This window comes from Balaenoptera ricei, chromosome 13, assembly GCF_028023285.1.
Source record: "Balaenoptera ricei isolate mBalRic1 chromosome 13, mBalRic1.hap2, whole genome shotgun sequence".
Taxonomy (NCBI): domain Eukaryota; kingdom Metazoa; phylum Chordata; class Mammalia; order Artiodactyla; family Balaenopteridae; genus Balaenoptera; species Balaenoptera ricei.
Genome location: NC_082651.1, coordinates 66,868,551 through 66,894,990, shown reverse-complemented (window position 1 = coordinate 66,894,990; position 26,440 = coordinate 66,868,551). Strand labels below are relative to the sequence as shown.

Here is a 26,440-nt window from a genome sequence, read left to right as displayed (position 1 = left end):
GGCAGGCATAATATCTCTGCAAGATGTTTGCAGCTGTCAAATGATCTTTCTATTTTGAATTCATGTCTGTTGGCCGGAGCCAAGATTTCTGAATTCTTACATCGAGCTAATGACTAAGATGACATTAAATTTCTCCAGCAGAGCTTTGAAAAAAAAGTGAAAACACCTAGATAAATATATGTTATCATTAATCATGAATCAAGATTGCCCTGTTTCCCCACTGAAATCTAAGTTTGAAATGTGTGTACCTTTTTATTAAGAGAACGACTTTGTTATTTCTGTTTAGGTAGTTGGATTTGATGCATCCACCACAGTGGAAGAATTTTTGAATACTCTGAACCAGGATACAGGGATGAGGAGGCCAGCACAGTCTGGATTTGCATTGTTCACAGATGATCCTTCTGGCAGGGATTTAGAGTATTGTCTTCAAGGAAACATCAAGGTAAAACCAACTCCTTTTAAGGAGGCAGACCCAGAAAACAGCAAAGAAGCTACTCTGCTATTTGCAAAAAGTTTAGCTCAAGAATTTTCCAAAAATTTAAGCAATCTAATTTTCATAATAAAAAAAAATATTGCAGGACTTTGTTGAAGCCGTAGAATTCTTAATACAATCTGCACACACACATAACTCCATGTTAAAGAGAGGAAGAGGATTAATAATAGTAATAATACCCTAAATATTAGGGTAAAAAGAGTGGAGGTGTGGAAGGTCTAATAAAATGGCTTTCCATTTTATTCATTCACTCAGCAGTATTCATGGAACTATTTATTGTGTTCCAGGAGCTGGTCCAGACCCTGTGGGTAATATAAAGAAGGTCGAGAAATTGTCCCTGCACACAGTGAACTTCTAATTTGCTTAGGAAAGAGTAGCCTTATACACTGATAACCTTAAATCTGAAAGTGATAAATATATTAAGAGTGAGGTGAGCATTCTGCAAAGGGAGAGATTAAGTTCAGATTGGAAATTAGGGAAGAGCTCAACTGGTCTTTGAGGGATTGGTAGAATACGGACCTGTGGAAATAAAGAAGAGATTCCAGACATAAGGAAAATCATGAGCAAAGACAGAGAATTGGAAGATTCTTTAAAAATGTTTTCTAGGTCATAGTAAAATAACTGTAATAAAGTTTCCATCTAGCGATGGCAACAATTAAAAATATAGAATATAGAACCATAAGGAACCTTAGAGAAATAACCCACTTATTTTGCAAATGAGGAAACTGAAGCCCAGAGTGAAAAATGATTTATGGCAAATCAAACAGCTAGAGCCAGGTCTGGACCCTCTTACTTGATGTGGTCCTTCATTGCTCTTGGGAATAAGTACCTTGTTATGGAGTAAAGGTATTTCTATGATTTGGAGATTAAAGAATTGGGGCAAAGCAAGGGACACACCCATGAGTTTAGAACATACGAAATATCAGTACTTTCATCTAACTCCCAAAAGCCTAGCTCCACTTGCAAAACGATCTGTTGGGTCTCCATGGGGTTCCACAGACTATGTTAAAGCTCATACTTAGTTCCTTAGGAGTACTGGTCAGAAGATAGGATTTCCACCTCACTCCACCCAACCCCTGCCTTATTTCTTCAGCTGCATTTTGAGACATCTAGATAAATGAATGTCTTTTTCTTCTCAGCTCCAAGTATATCCTGTTTAGATCAGCAATTCCGAATGTAAATTTTTGAGACAGACATTCCTTGAGCACTGTTAATAATTAGTCAAGAAGATAAGCTGGTATTTTTGGTTGACTTGAGCTGAGTAAATATTAGGGGCTTTGGTGAATAACTGCTTACCCCGTAATTCTGAAAACTGTTATTTATAATTCTCAAATGACCAGTTTAAAAAAAAACAACAACAACATTTATTTGGTTCCTGAAGAATTTTTGTTCTTTATCAAAAATCTTAACATTATATTTCAGATTTCTTTGGTATAACTTCAGTTATTCCAATCTTTATAAACTCAGAAGGTGGAAAGTTGCTTCTTCAGTGACTAAATCACGAAAAATTCCTGGAATCTTCTTGTTTCCAGTCTCATGCAGTCCTTCATTAAGATTCCTTTTTGAGTAAAAAATTCATGGCCATAGTCCAAAGTTAATGTGTGTCCAAAAGGATAACAGGACCAAAGAGTGATTTATAATTAAATTCTAAACTCAGAGCTGCAGGAGCTTAAAACAGAAAGCATCAGTCCATTTGGTTTGATCACATTAATTGAAAAATTTCAGTCTATAGACATGCTTGTCTTCAAAAAATACCCAATGTGAAAAATATTATGAATCTCCATTTTCCACTTCCCTTCTAGATTTGTGACATTATCTCTAAATGGGAACAGGCTTCCAAAGAACAGCAGCCCGGGAAATGGGAAGGTACGAGAACTGTTCGTCTCACTTATAAAAACAGGTGTGTAATGCCATCGCCAAGTGCCAAAGTGGGAGTATACATCTATGTTCAAATCATGCACCTATAATTTAGTTTCCTATTGAATAGCCTTAAAAGTTATATTTATTTATATGTTTTCTTATAAATGGTAACTGTTTCTGTAGGAAGAGGAAGAAACTCACATAAATTTTTTTCTCTAATTCTAGTTTGTTAATGTCATGAATAATTATATTTTATAAAAATATGCACTTGGACAAAGATTAGAAGAAAACTATAGGAAAATAGAGCTGCTCTCTTAGGGTAGTTGATATAATTTTTCACTTTCAAAATTTCCTTTAACACAATTATTACATTTTTTCATAAGACTGAATACTCAAATACCCTACTACAGATTGGTAGTAAGAAATATTTGTTTACCCAAGTCTTTTAGAAGTGATATATTCATATCCATTCATTCTTATTCTTTCATATTCTCTCTTCCTCTGTATTTATTGAGCTTCAACTATAAGCCCAGCTCTTAGCTAGGTGCTCTGGATAAAATGATAATAAAAACAGACACAATCCCGATCTTTTGGAATTTACAGGCTAGTGAGGAAGACGGTTGCTAATTTTACAATGACTCTAATGAGTATATAACTCTGAAAGAAAAGAGCATGGTTCTATGAGAGCACATGACAAGAATCCTGACCTAGCCTGGAGACTTCGGGAGTCTTCTTTAAGGAAATGATGCTTATGCCCACGTGAGAAGGGCGCTGAGAGTGGAAATGGATAGAAAAGGATGTTCAAAGCCTGTAGAAGGAGGCTGCGCAGTGTTTCAGGAACTGGGAAAAAGCTGGTGGGGCTGGAGCACTCTTTCTCAACTGATACAATTTTAAAAGACTTTGGCAAATGGTCAGAAACCAGCTTTTCTTTCTTTTTTTTTTTTTTTTTAAAGATGCTCAGAAAGGTTTTTTTTTTTTAGCAAGCATCTGCCTTTTTTTTTAATTAATTAATTAATGTATTTATTTATTTTTATTTTTGGCTGTGTTGGGTCTTCGTTTCTGTGCGAGGGCTTTCTCTAGTTGTGGCGAGCGGGGGCCACTCTTCATCGCGGTGCGCGGGCCTCTCACTGTTGCGGCCTCTCTTGTTGCGGAGCACAGGCTCCAGACGCGCAGGCTCAGTAGCTGTGGCTCACTGGCCCAGTTGCCCCGCGGCATGTGGGATCTTCCCAGACCAGGGCTCGAACCTGTATCCCCTGCATTGGCAGGCAGATTCTCAACCGCTGCGCCACCAGGGAAGCCCCCTCTTTTTCTTTTTTCTTTCTTTTTTTTTTTTTTAATATCTTCTTTTCTTCCATGTATTAGTAGAAGGTGGTATTTAATAAAGAGTGTTCACTGACCAGGTTATATTAACTGTACAACAACAGCAAAAAAACTAAAAAAAGTATTTTCTTGTTTTATTTGACTCTTATATCCCATAAAATAAGGAATCTAAAATATCAGACCAAGATCCTGGTAGAATTATTGGTGAAGTTTTGACTTCTTTCAGAAGCCTACTTTTGGAATATGTTCATAGACCTGAAATTGGGATATGAGAAGTAAGGGTACTATATAACATAAAAAATGTAACAGCCTTTGATCCAGTTCAGGGTTTCTTTTTCTGATACTTTATCCCACAGAAATACCCACATAAGTGGGCAAGAGTATTCCAGTATTCTTTATAACAGTGAAAAATAAGTGTTGCAGGGGGGACTTAAGTTTATCAATAGGGGAACAGTTAAATAAATGTTGTGCATTCATATTGTGGATTCCTTTTACATACTCAGACACTAAAGGGTCACCACTGTTTGAACAGACTCCTTTGATCCGAATAAATGGTGGTTTTGAGCCACTAGAGCTTCTCTGTTCCAGGGGTTCATGAGCTGAGGTGATTCGCAGGAGTTCTGGGTAACAAGAAGGTAACTGTCAAGCTTTGGTATCTAAGGTTTTAAAATCTCATATTCGTAGAGATAAGCAGGATTACTTAGATACTAGAAATCTAATAGGCTGTACTCCCAGAGGAACCTGTCTCCACTGATGGCAGTCTTCATCTGTGGCCCTTTGGTGACTGGCAAGAACAGCAGCTGGAAGACGTGGACCTTCCAGATGATTATTTTAGTTTTGTGATCGCTGGAGCAGTGGTTCTCAAAGTGTGGGCCCTGGATCTGCAGCTTCAGTATCACATGGAAACACGTTGAAATGCAAGTTATTTGGCCCCATATCAGACCTACTGAGTCAGAATGTCTGGGGATAAGTCCCAGGAGTCTGTTTTAACAACTCTTCAGGTGATTCTTACTCATGCTAAGTTTTGAGAAGCACTGGTCCAGTGGTCCATATTGCTGCCTGTGTCTTTTGTGGAAGGAAGCCAGCTCCTGGACCTGACCTGCCATATATCTTTATGTGGAAGAGGTTCAGGAATTCTCATTTGGTTTTCTTGGCACTAAATGGAATTACGTCCATGTCTAAGACTATTCCTAACACTGCATAGCTTATGAATGCTGAATACATACTGATTTTGACTGTGATGGCCACAGTTGGAACCAAAATTAAATGGATGAAATGGAGAAAAATGGTCTGAAAGACATAAGAATACTGTGCCAAGTCTAGCAAACACCACCAGGAAGGACAAAGACAGTCATGAATAACACAACACCTTGTTAACAACAACAACAAAGCTTTATGACAATATCTTTGACATCAGAAAAAAACAACTCGATCATAACGTTTAATTTTTAACAGAAGTCTGAAATGGCTGGATAGCCACAGCTATGAGAAAGTACTGTTTCTAAATGTGGTCGTGATTTGCACATGTGTAAAATAGCTTAGACAATGAGCCCTAATTTCCAGTGACACAGTTAGGAGGGGAGCTGGCTGTGACCTATCATGCAGCTGCGGACTTGATTCTTCGTCTGTCAGGCAGCACTGTAATAAGCAAAACTAAAGCATCAGCTCTCTTTATCATGGAATTTTTGCTTATATTTAGTAAGTTATGGAATTTTAATTACTTAGATTTAGGGGTTAAGGATCTAATTAATAGGTTTTGAACTTGATCTCATAGAAAACCATTTGGTAACTAACGTTTAAATTCTATTCATATTTAAGCCACTTATTTAATTTGGTGTCTTACTGTCTATTTGAAATTGCAAAATCAAAGCGTGTTTTTAACAAAACAAAACTGGCAAGGGTCTTTCTCTACAGAGAACAACTCTTCCTTCTCCCCGCTTTGAAACAAAAGATTATTTTCAATAATTCTTTGTTACTGTTTTCTGGAACATAGTTTAACATTCGCATCTCTGCTACCTTTAGCTGACTGTAAGAGCACCCATATATCCATTGGATCCTAAGCCAAGAAGCCTCTTAACAGGTCACCTAGTTTATCCCATTTCTTCCAGCTGTGTTCACACCAAAAAAAAAAAAAAAAAAAAAAATTCTAGTATGAAGAGACTCTTGTGATTCTAAAGACCTCTAGAGAAGACTCATCATCATAATAATAGTAATAATAATAACTACCACCAATATTTATTGAGCACTTACTACATGCCAGGCCCTGTGCTGAGCTGTTTATATGCATCATCTCATTTAATCCTAACAACACCTCGAGGTAGGTGTTATCATTAATCTCCATCTTACAGATGAGGAAACTGAAGCTTTAGAGAGTTAACTCATTTACCCAAGGCTACAGAAGGGATTTTTCAGGGTTTTTTGGCAAATAGTTTCCATATTTAACAATTCTCACCACCATTCATTTATCCATTCATGCCGTAAACATTTGTCCAGTGTCTGCCTGTGCCAGGCCTTGTTGAAGCCCTAGAGATTCAAAGGTGAATAGAATTTTCCTACCCTCTAGAAATCTTACAGTTTATAGGGAGAGACAGACATGAATTCTAGCAATGTGACTAATGCTGTAACAGTGACAGTATAACAGAGTAGTGAAGAACATGGGCTCTGGAGAGAAACTGCTGGGTTAGAATCCTGGCTCCCCCACTCACTCTGTGACCTTGAACAAGTCACTCACCATCTCTGTGCCTCAGGTCCCTCTACGTGAAGTGGAGATGAAAACAGTACCTACCTTTAGGGTTGCCTGAGGGACTAAATGTTGGCAAATGTAAAGCACTTGGATCAGAGCCTAACACATAGTAGATACCCCAGCGATATTCGCTCTTATTGTGAATATAGCATGTCCATTTACAGGCTGTTGTGGGAACAGAGAGGAAGGCTTCGCAGAGTGGTGACTTCTGAGCACAGGACTTGTGGTAGCCATAGAGGCCGGAGGAGAACAGGGAAGGGGCGTCACAATTGCAGATTTCGTAGTGTTATCAGCAGACCATGGTGGACAGAGGAAGGAAGGAAGGTAAATGGAGAGTGAAGGCACGCTGCTTCCTCAGTAAGTTTACGTGATGATGAGAAAGGCAACAGTAGGAAATAAATGCTCTGAGGACTGAAATATGGAGCCGGTTGGAGGCGAGCAAAAGGATTACCCAGCAGTGCCGAGAGCTCTGCTGAACTTGGAGCAGTGTGTTTGCTGATACTGGTCCACATAGTGGCGTGATTTCCATCCCACAGTGTTCAGCTTCCTGGATGTCAAGTGACGAGGTGGGCATTTGGGAATGCCCCTGCCTTCCAACGTGTGCCCTCTCTGCTGTGACAGAAGCCCCTTTCTCTGCGTCAGGCCCCTTTAGGATTGGAGAGCAGCTGGAAGCTGGTCATATTGGGAGAGACTCAGATCATGTAACCCCGGCACCTTTCCTGTTCAAGATCTGTGGATTTGATTTTCTGACTTCTTGATCATTTTTGTGACTCTTGAGTTCCTCTCCACATTCTCTCCAAATCCCTATATAGCTGTTGGAGCCCAAACTGTTCCATTAGGGGCTTGAGCATGTGATTCCTACAGGTTGTGTTCCTATATGTGTGTCTGGAATTGTTTTTCTCTTTTGTGCCTATAGTGCTTCATTTTCCCTTCCCAGGTGCAGTCTTACTGGCATGCCAGAAATGATAGAAAATGCACTTTAGCTCTTCTTGCCTGTAGCCATTTGAACTACAGGTTCTTTTTTCCCTCCTAGCTGTATTACTAATTCAAACTTTTACTGAGAACCTTCCAGTGGTTAACACTTAGCTAAAAAAAACTCTAGGGCATTATAGTGATGAATAAGACATAGTTCTTAACTTCAAGTGGAGAAAATAAGCTAAGTACAAAAACGTTCACATGCCAGAAAGGGAGGGCTTTCATCTTAAACTTTATTCTCTTTATTTTATATCCCTTTGCTAACACCATTTTGAATTTAGAATCTATTTCTATTGCCCAGCCATATTCTCCTACCAGTTAACAATTTACCATCATGCAGTCACAGATAATTATTTTATCAAGAAACCACTCTGAATGATGGCCCAGGCCAGTGATTCTTAAGCTGGCGTGAACGGAAAGAATAATCAGAATGATGGGGAGGAAGAGCTTTTCAAAGTACACCCCCTGTGCTTCCCCCAAGATTCTGACCTGCTGCCCTCTCATTCCTTGCTATTTGAGGTAATTACCACGAAAGATTCCGTAACTGATGATAGGGTGTCCTCTCCCTATCATCAAGTGGATAGGGGAAAAAAGGCTGGAAATCCAGTTATAGCTAATTGAGCACACACTTAACAAATGCCAGATCTAAATCTCTGTTTTCCTGCCGCTGTGTTGCCATGACAATATTAAGGTACCTCACGGTGCTGCTTACCCACCCCACTGTCACAGCATTTACAGCGTGTACAGTGCTCTGTGCCTGCCCTGCAGCCTGGAATCAGAGCCCCAGAAACCTCACATACAAAGAAACAGCACAGTGATTAAACACAGAGGGGTCACTGAATTGAGGAAGACCTAGGCGAACAAAAGTCATGTCATGTTTCAACAAGTAATAATGATAACATGTAAACTATTGTTGAGATCCTAAGGCTGTTTATCAGAATGTGGCAAAAAAAAGTCAAAACATTTAAATGTGCAAATATTATCTTTTAGATTCCCAGAGAAAACTGCCCCACTTGACCATTCGATGTTGATTTTGAATTGAAACCTTCATTTTCTATTCCCTGGTGTGTCCAAGGCGTTTAGGAAAGATCATGGATGTTTTGAAAACTGGGTTTATACAGCCCACTGGTGTCTGAGGTCCTTCCTCAGTAACACCTAAGGTATTAAGGTATTTCAGGGCATAAAGGTAGCATTGAAGCATCCTTCAGCCTCAACTTCAAAGCAGTTTTTCCTCAGTTTGCTGATAAACTTATAAAGAATAGAAATAGAGGTCATTAACAGATAGTAATGGTCTAAGTTTGTATCACTGAGAGAACTATTGTTAGAGCAACCCCATATCAGTCCTCTGGATTTCTCTTTACTTTTTTCCTTTGTAAGTATATCATTTAATGAAAAATTTCCTCTTTTTTTTGCAGACTATATTTCTCAATGCAAGCTCGTGGAGAGACTGATAGAGAAAAGCTGCTGTTAATGTATCAGACAAATGATCAAATAGTAAATGGACTTTTTCCTCTGAACAGGGACCTGGCATTAGAAATGGCAGCTCTTTTAGCTCAGGTAACTTCCATGTTATATAGAGCGATGTTTTGTAATGATAAAATACTAATTTCTCCACTGAATTAAATGTAGTAAAACAATATACCTTTCGTAATTCTTTAAATTCAATTTGCTGTGATTAACACCTTAAAAATTACAGGCATTGTAATTGCAGCCTGACTCCCATTGCTGACAATTGCGGTGATGTAGAATGAGACAATATTCCATAAAGGGAATCTAGTTTCTTAATCTCTTGAAAATATCCCACTAGGCTTTGCATTTAATAAAGGAGTTTGAGTGTCGAGCTGTGGGGTTGCGGTTGCCATGCTAAAATCGTTCAGTAATCAAATAGGATCAGTCTTCCAAAAAGCTAAAGCACTTTCTTTTATTTACCTATTGTATCAATTAAGTTAACTTGGCTGTAAACCACACACGCATGCAAATCAATAATGACAGTTAAAATGGAAGTGTTATTTGTCTCTCATATGGAGAGTGTTGGGGCCAAGGGCAGTGTGCCCCCAAATATGCCTCAGTGGCATATTGATTATTTTTAATTAAAGTACTTGAGAAACAACTGGTGAAAAAAAATGATATATATTTAAAAAAACACTCTGACCTCCCTCTTTTCCCCTAAAAGCAGGAAATAAATCTCCCATGTGAAAGTATCCTCCCTCTACCAGGAGGATAAAAAGCATCCTTGTCAACAGAGTTAGGGAATTCAAGGCTAAGAAAGCTGTATAAACAAACTTTGTTGCTTCTTCACTAATCTGCTATCCCAAGCACAAACCCCTTTGTTTTGTTAAATCTTCATAAATAATTGTTTCTTTGTCTAAAAATGATGTATAAACAGCCTGCTTTGGTCATTTCAGGGGTCCCATTTCTATGAGACCTCTGTGCGTTCAATTGGTTTTTTTTCTCCTGTTAATCTGTCTTGTGTCAGTTTAATTATTAGACCAGCTAGAAGAACTCTAGAGGGGTGCAGGGGCGGGGGGAATCTGCCCCTCCCAGCGAGAGATAGGCATGCTGGCGCCTCTACAGGCATTAGGGGCATGCGCTTTATCCTGCCCTCTGTTCTGCTGTCATCTTCACGGTCCTGGAGGTCTGCCAGGGCTCTAGCCATTACATCAGTGTTCCAGGCATCATAATGGAGGAAGGACTGAAGAAGGGCATGCCCTCCTGCTTTTGAGAAACTTCCCAGCAGTTACACAGAACGCTTCTATTTATGTTTCTCTGTCAAAACTTAAGTCACACAACCTTGCCAACCTACAAGAGAGACTGGAGAATGTGGTCTTAGCTGGGCAGCAATGAGCCCAGCTAAATTCAAGGTTTTTATTATTCAGAAAGAAGGAGAGAATGGTCATAAGAGACAACCCACAGTCTCTACCCCATCTGGGTCTCTGCACAGGTTAATTAAGGGAAAATGATGTGTCATTGGCTTAGATTCCCCAGGGTTTTCAGTCTTCTCACTCTACATACCATCCCAGGACATCTTACTCATTCTCTTATCTACCATCTGTGCTGATGATTCCCAAATCTTTTCTCTCCAGCTCATATTTCTTTCACGGGCTCCTTAAATTCAACATATCAGGAACTAATCATCTTCCCTTCTTTTCCTTCACATTTTGCATATTCACTGCCTCCATTCAGTCCGCCAAGCAAGCTTCAAATCCAGGAATCATCACTGACTCTGCCCTCCCTGTCTCCCTTTCCCCCAGTTAAAATGTGCCCTGCCCATTTTAACTCTGTTCCCTCCTCTCCATGCTGACCACCATTGCTATGGTTCAGACCATCATCACATCCTGCCTGCTCTCCTGCATCAGGCTTCTAACTAATGTGTTTTTCTCTGGTCTGGTCCCACACACACTTCTATCCTCCATGCAGAATCTAGAGAGATTGTTCCAATTACCTATTGCTACATAGCAAATGACTCCAAGACTCGGCTCAAAAGAACAATTTGGGCAGAGATGTATAAGGGCAGCTTGTCTCTGCTTCATATGACATCAGCTGGCATAGCTTGTAGACTGGTTGTGACTCTATAGCTGAGGGCTGGAATCATCTGAAGACTCATTCACTCACACCTCTTGTGGCTGATGCCAGCTCTTACTTGGAACTTCTGCTGGGGAATGTCAGCCGGAAGACCTACTCGTGGCCTCTTAAAGTGGTTGCTTGTGCTCCTCACAGAATGGTGGTGGGGTGGCAAGAGCTGTCCCAGAAGAGACAAGATGTGGAAGCTGCCATTTTCTAAGGTCTGGGCCTAGAAACTGCCGTGGTGGTTTGTCAGGTAGCAGTAATATACAGTGACTGGAATGGAGATACAGCAAAAATGTGAATCTAGCTGTGTCATTCTCTTTACATGGAGGGACTGTCATGATCTAAACTCTGCCTGCCTCTCCAGCCTTATCTTTTAATACTCTCTACCTTGAACTTTATGGTCCTGAGTTGTATATGATTCACTTCTTCTTGCCTCTTAAACTTTACTTGTCTCCTCTTCTTGGAACACCTCTACTCCCATGCCTCTACCTGTTAACTTCAGCTTATCCTTTAATTTTCATCTTAGGGGTCACTCATTCCAGGAAAACCTTCTTGAATTCTGCCTGGATGGGTTAAATGTTCCTCTTGGGGTTTCTGTAATGCCCTGCACGTATCTATTACTGTCCTGACCCCAGTGGTTTATTTTTAGTTATTTGTTTCTGCTTTATACCACTGACTGGGGCCTTCCTGAGAGCAAGGGCTCTCTCTGTTCATCTTTGTATCTAGCACAGTGCCTTACACACAGTCCATTCTCCATAACTGTTCTTGGATGAATGACTAGTTGATAATTTAGTTTACTTTCATAACAATTTTATGGTCATCCAGACTTTAAAGCGTTTAGTGCTACACTGAGTGTTCCCTTTTTGCAAGTGATAAAAAGCTGAAGAAATGAGAACTAGGTCACATTTTTTCTTGGTGATAGGATTAGGAATGATTTCCTATCACATGCCATTCTAGGCTTTGGTTCTCTAAAGGCACAGATGCTCTGTTAAAATCACTCTTATTTTTGCTAAAATTTAAGTTCATCTTCTTACTTTTTAATTTTATGGGGAAAGCTTCTCCAAGAAAAATTATCATATCCTTTGGAGATACACACTTCTAATATTTTTTAGGTGAATTTTCAGAAGGGGTAGAAAGGTAAAACCATACACCTAGAAAATTCTGAGCATATTACTAACTAAAAAGTATAATTTCTCTATCTACAAAAGGAAAATTAAATAATACCTCTCGTCTCTTCCTCAGAGTAGTTTTTGTGAAGATAAATGAAATATGCTAAGGAAATCTGAGCCCTGTAGAAGAAAATAGTTATTTCTGTTGTAGATTTGCATATCTGTAGGTCCTTGTTGATATTCTCTGTCTTAATCAGAAAATTCTTGGAGCTGATGTTCTGATTGCTGTACATGGTGTCTGGTAAGGGGTCATGTTGATGTGAGGCATATTGGGGATTATCTGAGTTGATTCTCCAAACATTTGGAGTTGATTCTCCAAACATTTATTGTGCTCATTCTGTGCCACACAGTATGCCAGGAGCCAGAGAGGGAGACCCTCAGCTTGAATATCCCACTACAGGGTTCCCTAACAGCCAAGCTTGCCTTAAATGGCCCCTATGTTTGTAACTATTGTTTGTCCAACTGCCATATCCTTAGAGGTTAAATCCTGGTCTAAGGGTTCACAGCTAGCTGTGCTGAGTACTGCCTGGTGATAGGTGGGGACAATGAAAAGCTTGCTCTGGGGGAAGGATTTCGATATATTTGAAGAGCAGATCTTCAACTTTTATTTGGTGTGAGGAAATTAAGATGATACCTGACTAGATAGGAGATGCGGGTGAAAAAACTGAACAGCAAAGCCAAGCCAAGAAACCATCAAATAAGGGACCAGGTCAAGGAAACTAGAAAGTCATAAGAATAGACTGTAAGGGCAAAGCTCAGCTGAGGAATTTAGACGGTAGCTGGTCAGATTAAGAACTAGATAAGGGAAGTCACAGGGGTCAGAATCTCAGAGGCTGGTTGTGCTAACAGCTTACTTGGAGGCAGAGGGCCCTTTTGAGATGGAGACCCAGGGCTTTCTGTAAGACCATCCCAGTCTTGATGGAGCCCTCCATCTGCTTGCTGGGGAGTACTCTAGGTAAGGATGTGGATGTTCAGTATGTCCCCCACCCCATCTCACTTGTTGAGCCCTCTTTGGTACCCTATACAAAGCATTTAACACAGATTATCACCAGTATTTATTTGTTCTTCAGTCTCCCCTACTAGACAGTAAACTCTTTGAGGATAGGAACTATGTTCAACTTTTTTCTTTCTCATATAAATTAGCACAGTGCCCGGCATATAACAGGGACTCAGTGTAGGTTTGGGTGAATGAATGGGTGGGAGAGTAGATGGAGAGATGGATGGGTGAGTGGTTGGATGGGTTGGTAGAGGATGGCATCTGTGTAGCCTGTTAATGGAAGTAAGGATTGAACATTGTTTCATTCAGGGAAAAGGGGGAATGAAGGGCTTTATTTCCAGAAATGACAGAATAATAGATTGAGGGGATGAATACAGTAACATTTATGGAGAAAATCTAGGAAGAAAGTAATGAGAAAATAGTACTTGCTCCCATGATGTTCGGTAGAGATCCTGAAAAAGTCCAAGTAATACTTTTTAAAGATTTTTCATAGCTTTATAACTTTTTAATTTTTCACTTCTAACTTCTATTTTGCCTTACTATTATCAACCAAAATGGTACCTTAAAAATGAAAAATTGTCTGGTGCTGTTACAGGCAATGGTAGAGTAAGTGACCTTTAGCAAATACTACCAGATATTAACCTAGAGTGATTAATGTAGAAATGAAACTGGAATGTTTAAATTATAGATTTTTTTTCATAATTAGACTTCAAATGAAATTTAAATTTAAATAATAGTATTTATATATGATTATAAATTCCATAATCACACAATCATGACAAATAGATTTATATATTGTATGGTATAAAGAATGTTTAGAAAAAAAACTAATTTTCTTTCTTAAAATTCTTTTTTAATATCCTGTATTTTCTCTTTTTTGGGTTTCCACTTAGGTGGAGATTGGAGATTTTGAAAGACCTTTTTCTACTCCCGCAGGGCATGTTACTAATCATTGCAAAGCAAATCAAACTATAAAACAACTCATAGAGAAATTTTATCCTAAAAGGTATAGAGATGACTCTTCTGAAGAACAGTTAAGGTAAAGAACTATTTGTAACTCTTGAAAAGGCAGATGCACACTAGTTTTTCAGTGACATTTTTCTGTTCAAATTTTAAAGATGAAAAAAATTGTACATAACAATTTTCTCAGGATTTTTAAAATACTGTTGAATACCAAGAGGTTATAGTTCTTTTTATTTAAGATGTGCCTAGAAACTGTAGTATCTAGATTTAAACTTTTTTTAATGAGAAAAAAATCTACCTTAATTTAGAAGATCTACTTTTCATTTGACCTTATTCATTCTTGTCCAAATTAATCGTGCTAATAAAGAAAAGGAAAAAATTGGCTAATAAGGTGTTTAATTTTATGAAGTGTTTACCAAAAAATTTTTATCTCTTAGGGTATTCCATTATAAACAAATTGGAATAAAAATAAACTATCTTCTTATGCAAGATTTTTTTATTATAATATAAAATTTTAATTAAACTGAACTAATTTGGAGTTTTGATTTTTGAGACCATATAAAGAAAAGCTGTAGATTCAAAATAGAGGCAAATCCAATTCACCATGAATTTTTCCAAAACAGAAACATTTGAGATCAGTCTGTTGTCTGTATAGAATAAGTGGTTGCCTTCGTGCTTTTGTTTAAGAGGTTTCCCCTGCAGCCAGCATCTCTCCAAACCAGGAGTGGTAGCACCTAAAATTCCACTGTTGGGGCTTCATTCTTCAGTCTTGACTTCTTGTACTTTTCTTTAAAAATGAAAGTTATTCCCATGAGAAATTACCTTTTTAACTAATTTATGCGAAGGTTTGATGTTAGCTTATCAGATTTTAAAATTTTACCTAAAGGGGGTGGGGAGCGGGGAACTTAGGTCATACATACTGAGAGCACTAACCGTACGAGAATTTGGTGGAAGGAATGCTACAAAAAGGACAAGGGGTAGACAGTGGTGAGATGGGACTCACAAAACAACAGCTTCACCTAGGTTGTGAGTATGTCTCCCGGTGGTGCTTAGGATCGGCTCAAGGAGAGCTTTATCTTGGGAGGATGATACACTGTTTATGTGCTTTTGTTTTGTGTTTTTGTTTTTGTTCTTTTCTTTTTTTAGGCAGCTTTGCCAGCGACTGTCAACCAGATGGATGGCCCTCCGGGGACACAGTGCTGCTGATTGTGTGCGAATCTATTTGACAGTAGCCAGGAAGTGGCCATTCTTTGGTGCCAAATTGTTTCTTGCAAAAGTAAGAAAGAATGGGGGGCTATTCAGTTCAGTAAAATATAAAGTGATAACCTGAGTAACCCCAGGTTTAGTACATTTGGCTTTTTAAAAGAACATAAGGAAATTTCCAACAATTTAAAGAAAACCATGAAGGGACACTAAGGAAAGGGCAGGAAAGCCATCAGCGTCTCTGTCTTTTCCCTTCCGTTCCACTTCCCCGTACCGTAAATCATTTCTTACACTCAGTAGGCTTAATCGTTAGACTGAAGACAACAGCTGAACTCTGCTTTCTTCTCTTTATTCATTCATCCATCCACTCATTTACTCTCTCACTCATTTGCTCATTCATTTAGTATTTATGAATTCTGTTTGCCAAACTTTGAGCTAAGCTCTAGGGATACATAAGCCCATGGTTTCAGATAGATTGTACTCACACTTCCAGGAACTCACAACCAGTATTGCAATAGGTCTGGAAACACCTACTGTGTGGAGAATATGGTTAAGGGTGACATGAACAGAGTGATGCAGGAACACTGAAGAAGGAGAGATGAAACCTGCTGGGGGTTAGATTAAGAGGCCTGTCCAAATGCACACGTTAATAAATGGCAGATCTGGGTCTCAAACCCAGGTCTGCTAATTCACTCCTCTTTCCATTATACCACACTGCCTGCTCCCCAGGTGAGATTTTAAATAATAAGATGTTGTTGTGTTATTGCAAATGCTGCATTGCATTTACACTGAAAAATATTTCTGTAATTTTGCTTAGCATTTATTATGTAATGTATTTTCACCTCTTCATAGCCCATAACCCCATCATCACTTGGAAGTACTTTCATGTGGCTGGCTATACACGAGGATGGTTTAAGCATCTTAGAATACAACTCCATGGTAAGATTAAATCCTTAAGTTCTGCATTGAGTCAACTATTTCCATTGCTCAGTGTACTGTAAACAGAAGGTAATGATATCTTAATCTGACTTTTCTCATACACAGAAAACACTCTGCCTAATACTATATAATGAATAGTCATTTTACAACTATAACTATGGTTACAATTTAATCTTTTAAATCAAGATTAGACAGGTTATATATTGTGTATGAGAAAAATATTAAGATACCATGACTAAATTGCAATCATGGTTGTATTTGTAAAATGACTGTTCATTTATTGTGTTTGGAAGATTGCTTCCTGTGTAAAATGAAACTGTTGAAGATAACATTAAGGTAGAAACTTTAGTTACCAAAGTTTTAAGTTCAGTTTCACGAAGCCTTCTATAACAATTTCTATACTATCCCATAATATCAATTACCAGTTCATTTGTACATAGACAGTATCTTAGAGCTTTTTACATGATTAAATATAAAGTCAAACTGTGATTTCTATTTATTCATTTATTTATCTGAAATTTACTTTATTTTCTATCATATTTTATATGTATCAGAGTACTTTTTAAATTTTTGTTCTTTTTTTTTTTTTTTTTTAACCTGGTAGGCAAGGATTGCTAAATTCACCTGGTAGGTGTAGTGGGCTCTCCTACTTGTGGCTATAGTCAGGATCACTGAGAATTTCTTGGAAACGAGGTTATCCTTTAGTGTTATAGTAAATGTTTCTCCTTATAATTGCTGAAAAACTTTTTTGAAGGCGTTTATGTTTCCTGAATGCCTTTTAGTTCTTGACTAGATAATCTGAAGATAGATTATATAAAGTCAGTGACTTAAAGTCAACAGAAATAGTACACGACTATTGAGTTACCTTAGCTAAGTAAACCAGTTCCTAGATCCAGCGAGATGGACATGCAGGTCAGGAAGTAGACATTGCCAGCCTGCAGCACTAGAGGTGTTCAGTGCTAGGATGGTCTGCTCAGAATCTTGCAAGCTAATCATTAGATACGCAGATTCCTTTCCTTTTAGTCTGTACATCTTTGACTTATAATTTTTAAATTGTTTTAGTAACACATTGGGAAAAAATATTTGCTGCATGTATGATGAAGGGTTGGTATCCTTTATGAATGTGGATGTCTTATCAAACAGTAAGGAAATGATGAACACACCAATAGACAAATGGGCTGAGGCAACTCACAGAAGAAATACTAATGTTCAATAAATGTATTTTTAAATGTTAATCTCACCATCAATCAAATAAGTTCAGTTTAATACAGTGAGATTCTACTTTTCACCAATCAGATCGGCAGAGCGTCAAAAGAATGATGATATCCTGTGTTAGCAAGACTGTAATGCTGGGAATGTAAATGGGTATAACCTTTTTGAGTTTGGAAAGATTTACTTTTTTGAGATAGCAATTTCAGCTGTTGAGGTTTATAACCAAAGAAATAATTAGGCTATGTGTATTATGAAATATGTCCCAAAATATTCATTGGAGTATTGTTTAAGATAGTAACAAATAAAAAAAACTTAAATATTCTTCAATAGGAGATTAGTTAAATAATGTCTATGTGTCTATAAAATCCAAATAAATGTCTATAAAATCATTTAAAATGTTATACAAGTACATTTGTTGTCATGGAAGGATGTTCATAACATGTTAAGTTAAAAGAAGCAGAATGTTAAAAAAGAAGTAGTATGCATGATACTGTTTATGTTTACATATATCAAAGTTTATATATCAGGGTGAACTATGTGGATTTGCCAATATTTGACCATTTTTTACCTTAAAAAGCATCAGTTTCATATGGTTCAACCAGATAGATAGATAGATAGATAGACAGACAGACAGATAGAAATCTTAAGGACAAATACAGTGTAAATGCTATGTAAATATTTGCTGGTGCACGGCAAGTTCAAGTTTTGCTTTTTGGAACTTTATGGAATTTTTAAAACATATTTTCCATCTGCAGTTGGTTGACCACATCATCATTTTAATGGAGATACATGTTATTAATCATCTCTCATCTTTCTTTGAAAATAAAGATTGTATAACATACTTACTTTTATTTCTCTTCGAAGAGGTTAATAATCAGCTATGTGTACAAGAGTCTAATGACCTTTGGAGGTTATCAAGATGATTTTATGATAGTCATTAACAATGCACATTCAAAGGACAAACCAACAGAGAAATTACTTTTTGCCATGGCAAAACCCAAGGTGAGTAGAAGGCTTTGTGCTAACTTTTTTATGCTAGTTTTTTTCATACTAAAACATGTATTGTGCAAAGAGTAAGTTCCTCATGGGAAAACAGACTACTTAAAATCAAACAACCATTGGTCCAAATTCTGGCTTACCTCATCTTTCTAAACCTTGGTTTCTTCATCTAAAAAATGGTATGATGCTATGGTGCTACCTTTTTTTTTTCTGGATTAAGAATAAAATGAGGGAATTGTAAAGTATTTATAGCCCAGTGCCTGGTATACAGAAAGTTCAAAATAAGTGGTCCTGGCATAAGTTGTTATTGTCAGGTACTTTATACACATTACCTTATTTACTTGGAGTAATTCACTTTATAGACTCATTAGTGAGAAGAGTGAGGTTTTAAAATTAAGGCATACTTGTTTCTTTATTATTTTTAGCAAACTGTGTAGTTTTAATGTCTCTAAGTAAAAGCAATAAATAAAAGGGCTGCATTCTAACATGTAACTCTGATTTTAGGAAAAAGAATGAGAAATTAATTTTTCTAAGACTTTGTCTTAAAATTCTCAACTAAAAGAGACTACTTTTTTAGAATTTGAAACTTTAAAAATGGCATATATGTTTCTTAATTAAATCTATACTTAAGTGAAGTCAGATAGTAAGTGTAGAAGATCATGGCACACTCAGTGCTTTAGTTTAAAGAGTTGATATAATACACTGAATTTCTTATTCATGTATTCACAAATGTGGCTTTTGGATAACTGGTAGAATTGTACTACTGTCACATTTTCTAATAGTGCCACTAAATTTGATTTTTTTTTTTTCAAGTATCACTTTCTGCTGGTTTAAAGAATGGGAAAATAGGTCAGTGCCTTGATGGTGCTGAACATGTAAGTACAGTTGACTCTTGAACAACATGGGTATGAACTGCACGGGTCCACTTACGCATGGATTTTTTTTCAGTAGTAAATACTACATTACTACACAATCCATGATTGGTTGAATCCATGGATGTAGAACCGCGGATACAGAGGAACCGTGGCTACAGAGGGGCACTGTAAAGTTATGCACGGATTTTTGACTGCTTAGAGTGTTGGGGCCCCTAACCCCTGTGTTGTTCAAGGATCAACTGTACTGTGCTGCTTGATCTGGTTAAAAGGGAAATCTGGTAGCCCGGGCACTTGCAGATGGAGACCACCCATGGCCAACCCTTCACTCTCTGTTGGAAGTGATGAGAACTTCTCAGGAGAATAACAATTCCATTTTTCTTGTTTTAGATTCTTGAAATCACTCTTTTGATTGCCAGCTACATAAACAACTTCTATCAGCAGAAGGCAGTTCACCACCTGTCTGCTCCAGCGCTGCTCTCAGCTCGGACCCAGGGTCCTCAAGCCAGGGTGTTGGGAAGCCAGCCCCTTCTGTCAAGCAGACCAACCAAAGGCCCCACTTTACTCTGAAAGCTCAGGGGCCTGAACATTCACTCCCTGTCCTCTAACCAATGGCTGCATCAGCTCCAAATAAGTTCATTTACATCCTGGCAGCATGGCACACACACAGTAGTAGTCCATTCTTTAAAAATAATGAGGGTTACTCTCTTTCATTTGATTCATAAATATTCAAATGAATGCTAGTAATAAGACCTAAACACAGATTTTCCCACGTGCTGATTTTCTCTTAGCTTAACTGGGTTAGAATTTGTCATTTTTTCCCATCACCTTCTCCTTTGCCATCAGAAACATCAAGGCTTTTTTCTCTTTTTTAAAAAAATATTCTAACAATCTTTAGAAAGTGAGATTCAAGGGAGTTTTTCCAAACTCTCATTTGGCAAACCAGTTGATTATTTGGAAATGCTCATTGCCAAAAAATTAAGTACTGTAATTAAATGTGCTTTTAATTAATGAGATGGTGTTTAGAAAGAAGTAGAGTATACAGTTTAAGAAACAGCTGCAGGGTGGTGTTGAAGGGTAAATTTTAGAGCAAGTGCAGTGTCTTTTGGCCCTATGAATCATTGTGTGAGAAAACAGGAGCTAGGTAACCAGAACTTCCTATGTGGTTTTAGAAAGTGTACCCTGTCACCTTTTCAGATCACTGGAGTGTAAAACTTAAAATGAGACAGTGATTCCTGACATTCTTTGGCTGTCAACATAACCCAAGTTCTCTGGGATATTGCCCACATTTCATTGCATTGGTGCTGGGCCATCTTGACCTTGCTTTGTTAAGTAATAATATCTATGAAAACAAAGACCATTCTTAAAGCTTTGCCTCATACAGTCCTTTTTAATTATAGTTTGAAAATAAATTCCCAAAAAATATTTTTTAAAAAGAAAGAGAAAGTAACTCTTCTGTCAAAGGAGGTAAATTTTAGTTGAAAGAGTCTAGAAACGTATTACTTTACTAGGTTACATAAGTGGTCAGTACTTTCCGGTTTGTGTCAAAATAAAGTACTTATTATTCATGATAAAAATGAAACTGTGATAAGACATGAAAATTATATTGCAAAAATGTTTAATTGAAATAGTAATCATGAGTATACTTAATTTTATTTATGTGTAGGATATTTTATATTTATATTTTGGATGTATATTTATCACTCTGTGTATGGTATTTTTTTAACCAATTGGAAAAAAAAAAGTTAGCTGCTGAATTAATTTGTTGGCAGAGCCTTCATGTTTTCTTTTTTGCTGCTTTCTCCTTATGGCAATGTACTTTTCTCACAGTAAGCCTTTTAAAAATGTTCCATCCCATGTTAGCATCCTTCGAAAGGACAGAGCCAAGAAATATACTGATCAAGTAAGATTTTGCTTTATTGGTAGTGACAAAGGTAAAAAAAAACCCATAGAAATAGATTGCCGTTTACTATTTCTCCTAAATCTTTTGAACCACAACCACTCACTGGGTAAGCAAATTAATTTTTGAGAATAAATTGGTTACCAGTCTGAGATGACTCTCAGGAGCCTTTTGGCTGGGATACAGTAGTTTCTGAGTTCCCAGAAAACCATGTAATAATCATTAGTTGGTGAGCCACAGGCTTGGCAGAGCTGTTACATATGTGTGAGGACTTTATTCTCAGGCAATAGTTAGTTCACCATCTGGTAAGCCCCCCCAAAATCTAATTTAAACAAGTAGTGAAGGCTTAGCTTAAATGGTAGTACCCTAGACTTGGCATTTATTTTTGATAGAGCAGAGATAAAATATTTTGATGGAAAGAAATCAATTTTCTGTAACTGATGATGTGAAAATTTTATTTTCTGGGAAATTACTTTCATATAGCCATTTAAAAAATTCAAAGTATGTTATTATGATTGGTTACAAGAGAATAATGTTACATGTTTAATTGTAATATTTGTCTCCTATCATTTTCTTCCCTTTCAATCATAATAAATGATTTACAAAACCCATTTCAAGCATTATCTTTTGAATAATCTTCAAGAAATACCTAATGTTTTCATTGTCAAAGCTGAGGTGTACTACTATTGAAAATGGTAGTTATTACCTCCTTCTCTTGCACTCATGCTTTGTCTTCTGTGTTGCTTTGTTTTATCCATATAAAAGGAAGCTGTTTTGGCAAATTGTAAGTTTCATATGTATGTATGCATATTGACAGATATACAATATGTATAAATCATGGGGTTCTCCCATGATTTCATAATAAGCTCCTTATGGGTAAGTTGATTGGACTGTGTCTAAAATTTTATTTTAAATGCTCTAGATTTCTGTGTGTGTCCTTAAAGTCAAATACTGCCATAGCTTAGAAATGAATTTAACTCTCAATTTACAAGAAAAGTTAGTCACAACTTATAAAGTATTTGCTTGAAAAATGTGTTTATCAGTGGTTGTTTGGACGTTTTTTCCATAGGAAAAAATTACATGGTAGTCAGGTTCCTGTAACAATACTTGTAACCCATAATTGTACTGAAATATAATCCTGAAGAATTAACCACCATGGATAACCATATTTCTCTAGAAAAAGGCTTTAAGTGGTCCTGAGATGCCAAGAACACATTTCACCCATCCACCCACCTCCTAGCTGTCATGGAATTTGGACTTCACTGCAGAGTCTCTGGGCTGATTGCAGGGGAGCAAGGAGCAAAAGCTTTGGGAATGTGGGGAGTGAGGAAGCAAAAGTAAGTAGCAGGACTAATAAGGTGGAGAAGCTTTTCTGCTAACTGGTTCATGCAGGGACCGCATCTCCTCTCACATTTCCCCCTATTCTCTTTTTCCTAAAGGAAGAAAGGGATTTTATTGCTACAAGAGTACTTCATTTAGCAGGAAATACGCCAATTTCCTCCAGAGAGGGAATGAGTTGATTTTCCTAATTCTTGTTTGAAAAATTCCAGAAAAGGACTCTGACTGGTCCAACTCATGTTAGGTGTTTAACCTCAAACACTCATAATAGTAGAATGCTTAAGTAAATTATTAAAAATCTATATAGTGGAACCTTATGCAGCCATCAAAGCTATGTTTATTATGGGTTTTTAAAAAATTGATATGGGAAAATACATGTTAAAATCAGAATGTTAACAAACTTTACAGTAAAATCTCAACTCTGTGAGAAAAAAGATTGGAATAAAATACATCAACATGTTTAATAGTTGTTACTCCTGGTATTTGCTTATTATACCCTCTTAGTTTTTTCTCTATACTATTTTTTTCTACAATAAGCTTATGTAACTTTGAAAACAAGGAAAAAATATAAAAACTCTCACTTTCTGGGCTATTGTCAATAGCCTCCGTATGGACTTCTAGACTCCAAAGCATCCCTCACATAGCTGCAAAAAATTATCTCATTGAAACAGGTCTAGTCATGGCACACCCCTGTTTGAAATCTTATTTGGTCTCTCATCACCAACACAGTAAAATCCAGACTGCAAGATCCTTCACTGTAGCTCAACCTACCTGTCCAGTTTGCTCTCCCACCTTAGCCCCACCAGGCACTTTATATGCTTCCACCCCAAACTATTCACAGGTCCCCAAATACACTCTGCACACACCTTTATCCTTTTGCATTGTTGCTCATTTCATCCAGCAAGCAGCAAAAAACTGTCTCCTCCTCCATCACCACCATTGAAATCTGTGAGTCTTCTTGGGCTGATTCAGAAGAGGAGCTCAAATCTTTGTATATTTTACCTTGAGAACAATTTTCATCTACCCAGGAAAGTCACTTTCTTCGTCCAAGTATGAAGCCTCAGGAGGCATAAGGGTAGAAAAGGGAACTCACCTGCTTAATCAGATCAAGGTGAATCAACTGAAGCACTCCTGAATCAGTGCTGGTGATTAGGGCCCAGGCAGATAACCTTCACCTTCCTGGTTACCAGGCTCCCTCCTTCAACCACGTATCCCAGTTACCCAAATCATTATACTTTAAAATGCTAGTACTGTGCCTAGTCCACAGAAAACACCTGGCAAAATGTTAGCTGCCATTATTGTCCATATCAATAGGGCTTCCCAACTAACATGCAAAGGAGTTCTAAAGTTCCAGAACCCAAATCATTGGCGATTCATTACAATTTGTCCCACATCAGTTTGTGAGTTTATAGGCAATGCTGATTCAATGATGGATGTATCAGCCTCACTTGCTACCATCCTTTCTCCATTGAACTTCCCTCCATTACTTCCCTTCCTATGTGCAACTGTAGTCTTCTATGTCTCTAAAATGCACCTACGTGTTGGGAGAATTTTGTCCCCAAAGATTTTATCTGAAGTGAATGCCTTTTATTTCCTATGAACCATCTGCTTCATTTCCTTGTGTTTCTTTCTTCAAAGTTGCTGATTAGCAGCTTACCTCACCATAATAACAAGTATTAAGCACTTATAATGTTTCAGACACACATAAGTTATGTTTCACATGTATTTATCTCATTTAAAACTCATAATTTCCCCCTGCTTTACAGGATCGGAAACTAAGGCTCAGAGAAATTGAGTTATTTTCCATTGTGGCAATGTGGCAACTTAGCTAGTGTGGCTGAGTCCCGACTTCGATCTAAGTTTGTCTTATTCCAAAGCCCACATTCTTGAACATTACAACATAGAGACTAAGCCAAATGGCAGAACAGTAGAGGAACAGTTTCTCCTTCACTCAATCAGCTCATCTTGGGCTAGAGAGCCTGGGTCAGCATTCAAAACAGATCAAGTACTGTCACTGCCATGAATGTTTCACCAACTCCTTGAGGCATAATTAGTCACTTGTTCTAATATAAATTGTTTGTACCTCTCTGCAATAGCTTATATCTCTGGCTTCCTTTGGGTTATTATAATTAGTTGTGTATGTCATATAGTAATGATTTTTTTATTGATTTGGAGATAAAGTAAATGAAGTGTTATGGAGATGCATTTGCTTTATTAACTTATTAATAAATGATGTGCTATTGCATAAAACCTGAAACAACCAAACAAGCAGAAAGTTGGAAAATACTAAAATCGTAAATATTCTTTGCCTCTAGTAAATCACTAGAAAACAGCTCAGGAGATTGTTTCGTTCTCCATTCCCAATTCACTGCTACTGGGGAGAGAAAAGTAATTGAAGAGAGAGAGACCCCTGGCATATAAATAGTCGGTACTCAGTAGAATACTTTTTTAATAGAAGAACACTTCCAGCCCAGAGTTTTTAGGTCCCAGATTTATTACCACTTGTCGCCTCTCTCTCCCACCCTAACGGATAAAGCTGAGAGGCGCGAAAAGAACGCCGAAAACTACATTTCCCATGATGCCCCTCTTCTGCACGCAACCTTTACTTGTGACGTCGCTACCATAGCAACCCAAGAGCCTCGCGTAGAGCTCGCGGTCCAGCTGATTCTAGGCTGGGCCCTGCGCGGAGACCACGACACTGGGGCGGCCGAGCCACGATGCCCAGGTATCCCTGCAACCCTGTTTGCGCCTGGCTTATGCTCCCCTCGAGAGCCTCCCTTCTTTCCCAACCCAGCCAGGAAGGGGTGGAGATGGGGGGAGGGGTGGAGGGAGAGGCCGCTGCGGGTATATTTGGGGAGAGGAGATCCTCGCGGGACCCGTTGGTGGAAGAAAATTGTGAGTTCGTCCTCTTTGCAGTTCCTGTCTTGTTGGTCAAGGATCCGTAGGCACTATCCTTGAGAGTGTGGATTCTGCCGAAAACAAGTAGAAAAGTTCCCCAGGTGGAAAAGTTAAGAGATTTTGAAAGATAATTCAACTCCAATTATTCACTTTTTCAATAAGAGTTTCTCGAGGGTTAGGGAATGTTCTAGGAACAGGGTTTCAGGCGGTGAGCCAGACCACAAGCCACTTCCTCAGGGACCTCGGCTCCGGGTGCAGGGGTTCACGACAACAATAAAGGAGCCTAACTTGTGAAGGCACTGTGAAGAATGTAAGGTCATATTTAAACGGGCAGCAGGGGTGGGGGTGGGATTTTAATCACCTATCAAATACATTTTAGCTCTTCAATTCTGTGATGTCTATTTTAGTTGTTTGTTCTCAAGGTCATACCTAAACCTTCTCTAAACAACTTATAAGGACATCGGGAGAGAGGAGTCCTGGAGTCCATCACAGAGCAGGAAAGTCTGTTTTTCTCACATGGTGGATGGGCGGTGTGATCTCTGTTTAGTTGATGAGCCTTAAGCTTCGCATCACGGTTTAATTGGTTACAACACATCCTTCTCTCTTTTCTGCTGGGAACTTGGAAAGAAGATAATCACATTATGAAGAAATAGTGTGTAATTGAAGAGCAAACAGGCCCGGACTGAGTTCTTAGGGGCTCACCTGTGAAATAAATGTGTGAATTTTAGTGCAGACATTTAGGGACACCTGTTTTGATCTTTTCTAACCCCTTTTTTTTCATTCCTGGTTCTTGAATAATAATGATTATAAACACTCACTGATTTTAGGTGATTATGTATAGGCCAGGCCCTAACCTAAATGAATTATTACATTTGAACAGTCATGGCAATCCTATGATGTTGGTATTCTTTTTTATCAGCATCTTAGAGGTGAAGAAACAGGTAAGCCTGGGGACTAGCACAGAAGCTTTCATATATTAGGTGCTCAAGAAA

The 26,440-nt window shown here is 38.0% G+C and overlaps 2 protein-coding genes across 7 annotated transcripts in view; both read left to right on the top strand.

Annotated features, from left to right (window-relative positions):
* Positions 1-21,881, top strand: part of PLEKHH2 (pleckstrin homology, MyTH4 and FERM domain containing H2) — a 121,696-nt gene extending 99,815 nt beyond the window's left edge. For 3 of the 5 annotated variants that reach the window (XM_059943463.1, XM_059943462.1, XM_059943461.1), the window contains 8 exons: positions 287-442; positions 2,296-2,393; positions 8,807-8,948; positions 14,018-14,163; positions 15,234-15,363; positions 16,143-16,229; positions 18,306-18,443; positions 19,703-21,881. In XM_059943463.1, the coding sequence (XP_059799446.1) occupies positions 287-442; positions 2,296-2,393; positions 8,807-8,948; positions 14,018-14,163; positions 15,234-15,363; positions 16,143-16,229; positions 18,306-18,443; positions 19,703-19,882 (1,077 nt within the window). In that variant the 3' untranslated portion in view covers positions 19,883-21,881. Of the gene's footprint in view, positions 1-286; positions 443-2,295; positions 2,394-8,806; positions 8,949-14,017; positions 14,164-15,233; positions 15,364-16,142; positions 16,230-18,305; positions 18,444-19,702 lie in introns of those variants that run through there. The other 2 variants (XR_009506593.1, XR_009506594.1) reach the window with 2 other exon arrangements.
* Positions 21,882-25,168: 3,287 nt separating this feature from the next.
* The window catches only part of DYNC2LI1 (dynein cytoplasmic 2 light intermediate chain 1), a 44,039-nt gene continuing 42,767 nt past the window's right edge, over positions 25,169-26,440 (top strand). The window contains exon 1 of one of the 2 annotated variants that reach the window (XM_059943453.1): positions 25,169-25,275. In XM_059943453.1, the coding sequence (XP_059799436.1) occupies positions 25,268-25,275 (8 nt within the window). In that variant the 5' untranslated portion in view covers positions 25,169-25,267. Of the gene's footprint in view, positions 25,276-25,390; positions 25,446-26,440 lie in introns of those variants that run through there. The other variant, XM_059943454.1, reaches the window with a different exon arrangement.